Genomic DNA, 7829 nt, shown 5'->3' on the forward strand with positions numbered 1-7829 from the left:
TAATTGCGACAAGTCGTCCACTTTTGATTCGTCATTCGTCATTTGTCTAATTTTTTTTGCAAAGGGTGCCCTTTATTTGCAAGGGGTACCTGGACGTGGATTTGGTGAACATGGTTCCTCACGCACCCCTTACAAATAGTAAATTCAAAAAAAAAAACTAGAAACAAAATAAAAAATCTGAACTTTTTTTAACATACATAGTCAACCGGTATACTCACGTAAGAAGTTTCACGAAGAAACCACATCCATGGTAATCTGAGCAAAAATGACAAAATCGAAGCTATATGAAAAAATACTGTTTGATGAATAGTATAGTCCTAATTATATTTTCTTCACTAAAAATACCATGGATGTCAATACATCACGAAACTTCACACGTGAGTAGAATGTCGACTAAATTTCATATCCCAAAATTTCAGGATTTTAATTTTTTTTCTTATATTATTTTCAAATTTACTATTCACATGGGTGCACGTGGAATCATGTTCACCTTTGTATCGGGGGTACCTTTACTGTTTCATTATATAGTGCTTTCATGGCCTCACAAAAATAAAGAGGGGATTTTGCAGGAAAGGCCAAGTAATTACTCCTCTCTTCCACTTTCTAACTGATCATAAAGAGGGGATTTTTGCTGAAAATATATTGTAATCAAAATAGTGTTGCTCATAGTCCAGCCAATTTAGTGAAGGTAGCACCGCTTGTTGGTTGCATCAGGTTTCAGACAGTGTCAAAGAGTTTGTATTAGCTGACTGTAACACTATTTCAGAGGAATAAATATCCACTTTGCCCGAAGGTTTTTTTTTTACTCCCCTCTTCCATTGCTATCCCTATGCTGGTGGAACTCGCGCTCCACCTGTAGCGTGCCCACAGCGCCGGGCGGGAGCGGGGAGCCCCAGCCCAGGGAGCAGAGCACGCGCCACCCGTGCCGGTGCGCGACGTGCACGCGTGCGGTGACCGCGGCCCGCCCGTGAGGAAATTTGCATCGGAGTGAAGCTCCAAACGTTCAAATGTACACATACACAGGAGGATCGGTACACCAATACGTACGCCATCTCTTCGAAACCCGCATCCGTACTTTCGATCCCTCGCTTATGATATGAATGAGACACGTATTACCATGAAAAAAAAGCCGGAGTCAGTTGTACAGCGAAAGGGATAGGTCCAGGCTAACTCCGCCGCGGCGCCGCCCCGAGCAGGAGCCGCCAAGACTCGCCGACGACGACGTCAGGAAGCTGCCCTGCTCGCTGACGTCGGTGCGGCACTGCCCCACGCCGCTCCCGCCGAGGCGCCCGGAGTCCAGCTCCAGCGTCAACGACAGAGACGGCTCGCCGTCGGCCCGCTCCGCCGCCGCCCCCCTCGGCCTCCCGTGGCTCGCCGGCGCGACACCGTGGTGGCCGTGGACTAGCTCGCCGCTCCGCTCCTGCAAAACGCAGCACTTCTGTCAGTGCCTCAGTGCACGCACGCACGCTGCCACCTATCGACTCAGCGACCAACTGGTACAAGGGCATGCATGGCGATTGGCGACGCGAGGCTCGACGGGCCACAAGGATCCACGCGCCGCGCGCGCATGCGACTCGCCCCGAGCGCTTTTGCAGCGGTGGGCCGGGCTCAGCGAGACGAGACGGGCTGATAGACGGCTATACTTACCTCGCAGTAGGGTGCGAGGTCACCACCACGACCACGCCTTGGCGCGGCGAGGTCCCGCTCCCGCTCCCGCGGCGCGGGCGTGCAGCCGGGGCGAGCGGATTGTTCGCCACCACCGCCTGCTGCAGGTGTGCGCTGCCATGTCCGGGAGCGCGGCGGCAGGTGGTGGCCCTGCTCGTGCGTCGTCGTCGTCGTCTGCATGCAGTGGGAGTGGTAGTAGTATGCTTGGCCTGCAGCGGCGAGGCCGTACGTGCCCGAGGTCACGTCCCTCTCGCATATTCCTTGGCCCCTGACCAAGTTTTCCTGGGGGCTTGCTCCGGCCTCGTGTGCGGTCTCCATCTCGGATGGCCTGCATAATTACTTTTCTTCAGTTTTATTTGGAAATGCTGTGATACCTTTGCTAGTTGATTAAGCTGCACAGATACATATCTGAAAAATGCCCTAAGTTCAAATTGTATGAAAAGCTAGCTCAAATATATATAACCAACATAGTGATTCCATTATTTTTTCAGCAGATTTTACATGCCTGAGTGGTGAGGTGAGCCTGCTAAGGAATTTGCCGAGTGCGTAAACATAAAAATACTACTCCCTCCGTTCCAAAATATTTGAAATTCTATCTTTGTCCTGAGTCAAACTTCTTTAAATTTGACCATGTAAGCCTGGTAAGTTTTATTATGAATATAATGAAATACAAAACTGATTTGGAGTTTCAGATGTTGCTATATTTTTCAATAGACTTTAACACTTATACATGCTTTTTTTCGCGGGTGACACTTGCTTATAGATGCTTGACTTAGGAGAAACCTAGAACTTCAAATATTTTGAAATGGAGGGAGTATTTTTTTTCGCTTGCGTCGTTAAAATAGGTATAAATACTTGATGCCAATTTAAACAAATATTTTAGTTTTTTGGAAAAATTCCAGAAGCATTTTTTGTGTTATAAAAACTGGATTGGGGGTAAATGGATCTCAGATATGATTATCTAGGGAGTTGAGTGAAGCAATAAATTTTGAAAAGAAATGTAAGCTAAACCAATAGTAGTTTATAAAGGGAAATGGATAAATAATAATGAGAAAAAAGAGGTAGTGATGATGTGACCAAAGTAGGCTGGTCAATAATTCTTCACTCTGGATATTCCTACCAGAGTGCACCAGTATACTACAGTCTCTGAAAGCTACCTCACTTTCTACTTGTAGGCATGCAAACGCCCATGTACCAAACATCAGCACAGTATGCATCTCTAGGCATCCTAGGTAGGAATATGCATGTGATGGAGCCCTCATGCAGCAAGCATGCAAAAGGAATGCAAAGTTTCTGCAGTGTCAACACAGGTGTTGCTGTTCTCTTGTCATCATGCATGCATTCATTCAGTCATGCCATGTGAGAGGGGGTGAAAGAATCAAGGAATGGTTCATGATGTGACTGATGAGCTAGGGATATTGGCAAAACATGGATCGCAAGAGAGAGGAAAGGCAATGACCTTTTCAGTTGGGGGTGGTGGAGCAGTGACCCCTTTGTATGCTTTGGAGAGTGGCACCGGCAACAGGGTCCGTCGCAGTACTCACTATGATGATGAACCTGCTGCATATCTGTCCAAACTTCCATGCCTCCTCCTGCGAATGTGTGCTCCTGATCCATTTGCTGAATGCCTGGCCATCACAAGAAAAGAGATTGGTAGAACTGCTTAGGCTTTTGGCTCATTGCTGCATGCATGCATGCATGCATGGAGAATAAAAGTACCACCTTCTTGTAGCATTTTTTGCTTGCCATTTAATTAATTATGGCTTTTCTTTAGGACACAAAGAATGTGCAGATGGCTGTTTAGAAGTGTGCCAGGCATGCATGCACATGTATCTATGACATGAGAATGAGGCCTAATGACGTGCTTCCGTGTAGCAGCTAGCTTATTGTTGCGTTATCAGCAGAAGAGAGGAAAACTGCATGTTGTTTTCTTTGACAAGTTAATTAGGTTAGCATTAGTTAGGTAGCCTAATCTAGCTCATGGTAGCCTAATTAACCTGTCGAAGAAAAAGATTAATAATCTCATAAAAAGTTCACGATGATTCTTTGGAAACAGGCTCTCGCCCCACTTTATAGATAAAGCACAAACCAAACTTCATGATGATTATAGGAAAATGATCAGTCATCTCATACTAGCGCATACCTTGCATCATGTCAAGATCATTACCCCTCATGTTCCTGTACATCTGTTTTTAACAAGTACACACGGTATATCATTATCAACCACACAGCAAGAGAGGATAACATTGCACAAAGACCAGTGAGCATCGTCAAGCGCATGCAAACCTGTAGATGGCTCTTGACATGAGATATGGTGAGCCCTGCCACCCCCATCAGCTGCAAAACCCTCTTAGGTGTAGCCCCTGAAGAATCATCCGCACGCATCGCACAAACAAAATGCCAGCAGTTAGCAACAGCTAGCCAAGCTTGAAGTTGAACGCAAGAAAAACAAGAGAGAAAGCAAGCAAAGAGATGAAGTGGCTTAGAGGGGTATGCTTGCTGCCTATACGTACTGTACTGGCCTCCAAGAGTGTGTATGGCGTGGACGAAGCAGCGGTGGAGATCGGGCGTCCATCTCAGGCGGGGCACCTTGGACCTGTTGTACTGCCTCACCCCTTCGACCCTCTGATCCCTTCCGGCCGCCATTGTCATGTCCCAAGATCACCTTGGAAACAAGTCGGGCTTCTTCACTCTTCAGAGCTAGCTAGGTATGCTATACCGGCACGCTGCTCTCACTCTAGTCTATGCAGACCCTTGCACCTGCACACAGGGGACCAAAACTTGCATATGAACTCCAGCGCTCGACAAAGCGAGGAGGTTCTCCATAAATAACCAGTGCAGTTTGTTCCTTGCATGACAGAGAAGTGCGTGTGTGTGTGTGTGTGAGAGAGAGAGAGAGAGAGAGAGCGAGGGGGAGGGGGAGGGGGAGGAAGAGACAAAAGGTCGGAGACAAAACAGCTGCTCAGGCGTCTTCAGATGTGATCATGCCATTTGCCGCAGAGGGGGGATAATTATGAGATTGGGGCAGAGGTGTTGACCCCAAGCACACAACAGGACGCGAGGAAAGGGAAGCATGCTGCATGCCCAAGTACCTCGCCGCTGACACCCGCCTGCCCTGCCGCGCCTCGCCTCGCCTCGCTTGCTCCTCTCTCGGTCCATCTGAACTCACTGCAGAATGTGTTCCTAGTACATAGTAGTACCAGTACCCGGGATTAACACGCCATTAACCGAACACTTAGAGCTCAATCCACGAGCGCAACATCGCCAGTGCAGGGCAAATAGATTCGGACACCGATGCTCCCCAATGTAAAGTTGAGAGGGGAGAGAGCATGGACGATGTTCAGTAGTCAAAACAAGAACAGAAAGCGTCTAAGAGCAACTCCAAAGAGCCGACCCATTTCGTCCGTCTGCGTCTGTTTGGGTCGGCGCGGACAAAAGTGGCGGCCCAACGCGTCGACCCAAACCCAAATCACATTCACGTCGCGTCCGCGCCGACGCATTTGCGGCCCAAATTTGCGCCCCAAATGCGTCGGCGCGGACGCCGAACGGACGCTTCGCGCGCCTTCTCGCTATCCGCCGCGTCCCCACATGGCGGCCGTCCAACTACCCACTGCCCACGCGGTCAGCTTAATTTATGATGACGGGTCCATGCGTCAGCGACAGCGCTCGTCCTTTTTTAAGCCGACCGTGCGACGGGGCCGTCCTCATCCAAACTCGCCGTCCACATCTGCCCACCTTTGCTCCCTCGTCGCCGGCAAACCCTAGCCACCACAACCACAGCGAGATGGGCCTCTTCTCCGGCGCCAGCGGCAGCAAGGCCAAGGGCAAGTCCCCCGCCACCCCTTTCCTCTCAGAGTTCCTCCCACCTCCGCCGGCGCCTCGCCGGCAGAGGCAGCGCGTGAACGTGCCATTGCACCAGGCGGAGTGGCACTGGCAGAACCGCCAGCCTCTGCCGTATCCGGACGTGACGCTGCCGCACGACTGGCATTTGGATCCAGATAGGATCCCAATGCCGGCGGCGCCGCGAACGGCTCGTGCTCACGCGGAGGAGGGGCGGCGCCGGCGGGCGCTGCTGACGCCGGAGCAGCGCCTCGACAAGGCCTACGCAACCGACTCGCCCAACTGGGCGAGGTGGTTCGCGTTCGAGCACGAGGAGGCAAGGCGACAGGGCATGCGCGAGGTCGACCGGAGGTCGCCGCCAACGCCGCTCGTCGTCCGCGAGGAGGACCAGGCGGCGGAGGACGCCTACCAGGCGGCCCTTGCGGCCGTCTATCGGGAGAGCGAGGAGGACGAGCGGCGCAGAGCGGAGGCGGCGGAGGCGGAAGAGGAGGCCCGGTACGAGGCGGCAATGGCGCAGGCCCTTGCCCTCTCCGCGGCGGGCGACAGCGTGGTGCCGCCGGTGGCCCCGCCGCCCCATCAAGCCGGAGCCGCAGCCGGGGCCCGAGCCCGAGCCCATCGCGCGCTTCTCCTGGAGGGGAGTGGTGCGCGAGTGGGTGTCCGCGCCACCGGTTTGGCTGGGGGCGACGCCGGCGCAGGAGCAGGCGTATCTCGAGATGTGGCGCCAGCGCCGGCTGGCAGAGGAGCGCCGTCGCGGCGAGTACGAGGAGATGCTCGAGCACGACCTCGAGGAGGAGCAGCGCGAGGCCGAGGAGGAGGCGCGCCAGGCCGCGGCTGCACAGACGGCCGCACCCCCCCCGCCCCGGCACTGCCTGCGCCGGCACAGCCCGACATGGCGGCGCTCTGGAACACGGCGTTCACCTGGGCCGGGCCGGCGCCGATGCTCATCGACCTCATGGACCCCGAGGACGACGACGACGACGCCTAGAACAGCGCGCCGCCTCGTAGTTTAGGTTGTTTTTTTAAATTCAAATGTGGACGCGTGGACTCTCGCCGGCTTTCGTGGCCGGTTTTAATGTTTAATTAATGTTGTTTTTCCCTTTTTAATATGCATGCGTTCATTTTTTTGGCGCCGTCAAAATGGGTCTCAGGTCAGCGTTGGGCGCACGCGCCGATCCAAATGCGGAAGCGGGCATCCGTGTCCGTCTGGCCGACCCAAACGGACAAAAAGCGGACGAAATCGCCGTCGTTTGGGTCGGCCCGTTGGAGTTGCTCTAAGGGGGTGTTTGGTTTAGAAGTCCTAGGACTTTTTCTAGTCCGAGGGACTAATCAAAAAAGACTCTCTAGTAGAGTCTTTTTCTAGTCCCTGTAAAAAAGTCCCTCCCGTTTGGTTCCTAGGGACTTTTTCTAGTCTCTGGAACTAAAAAGTCCGTGAACCAAACACCCCCTAAGAACCACCGAAGTGGTGCTCATCTTGTCATCCATCCCAAGTGGGTGGTAGAAAATGCAGGTCTCGTGGACGGCGAACAGTGCGGGTTTGTTGGGCGGGCGCTTGTGAAAATTCCTTTTGCATGCCTGATTCGGCGCAGAGTTCCACAGTGCGCGCCTCTGGTTGGTCTTTTTTTGAGCCTGGGTTATATGGGAGAAGTTACTGTGGGTTTTTACATGGTAATGCTGAGAGAGAGTAAGTACATCACATACCGGCAAACACTGCGTTGGATGCGGTTTGATTGCAGTCTGCTACACTCTCAGCATTCAATATCGTCTGAAAAGTTGTTGGTGCAGCAAGGATCAACGAGACCACCACAGATCAAGTTAACCCCATTGACACCAGTTAACTAATCAGTCAATGCTACTTAGTATTGATGATGGTGCAAGTAATATCTGCCTGGCTTCATCATTGGGTTTCCCATGCCTTGTGTATTGTCAGATTAAGAAGATATGAAATAAAACCAAGGTCTTGTCCTCTAAAACGAGGGAGGGCGTAGAAAACTGAAACGAGAGCATAAATAGTGACAGGAATGAAATAGAAGCCAACTTTTGTCCCTCACTAGTCACTATTGCAAATGTCTAGGTTTCGACAGTCGATTTTATTACGGAATTTTTGGCTTCTATATGTCAAAATTCTCAAGATTCGGCAAGCGGCTTGCACACTCAAGGTAGTTTTAATGATGACGTGGCAGTGATTTCGCAGGTGTGCCAACTCAGCCATCATAGAAGATTGAAAAATCAATCAGGAAAATGAGTCATTAGAAAAGAAAAAAACATAAAAATTGGGAGAAGTAAGGTAAAGTCAGCTAATCTGAAAAAAGGTTGATAAATGAATT

The 7829-nt window shown here is 51.5% G+C and overlaps 1 protein-coding gene across 1 annotated transcript; it reads right to left on the reverse strand.

Moving 5' to 3' along the window:
- Positions 1 to 734: 734 nt before the first annotated feature.
- On the reverse strand, positions 735 to 4510 carry LOC123168594 (myb family transcription factor MOF1-like). The gene is made up of 6 exons (XM_044586483.1): positions 4179 to 4510; positions 3952 to 4028; positions 3809 to 3851; positions 3125 to 3293; positions 1648 to 1993; positions 735 to 1420 (listed from the first exon to the last, which is right to left on the reverse strand). The coding sequence occupies exons 1-6, from the start codon at positions 4315 to 4317 to the stop codon at positions 1136 to 1138; spliced, it is 1059 nt and encodes a 352-aa protein (XP_044442418.1). The 5' UTR covers positions 4318 to 4510; the 3' UTR covers positions 735 to 1135.
- Positions 4511 to 7829: the final 3319 nt, after the last annotated feature.

The sequence above is a fragment of the Triticum aestivum genome, chromosome 1D, assembly GCF_018294505.1.
Source record: "Triticum aestivum cultivar Chinese Spring chromosome 1D, IWGSC CS RefSeq v2.1, whole genome shotgun sequence".
Lineage (NCBI taxonomy): Eukaryota > Viridiplantae > Streptophyta > Magnoliopsida > Poales > Poaceae > Triticum > Triticum aestivum.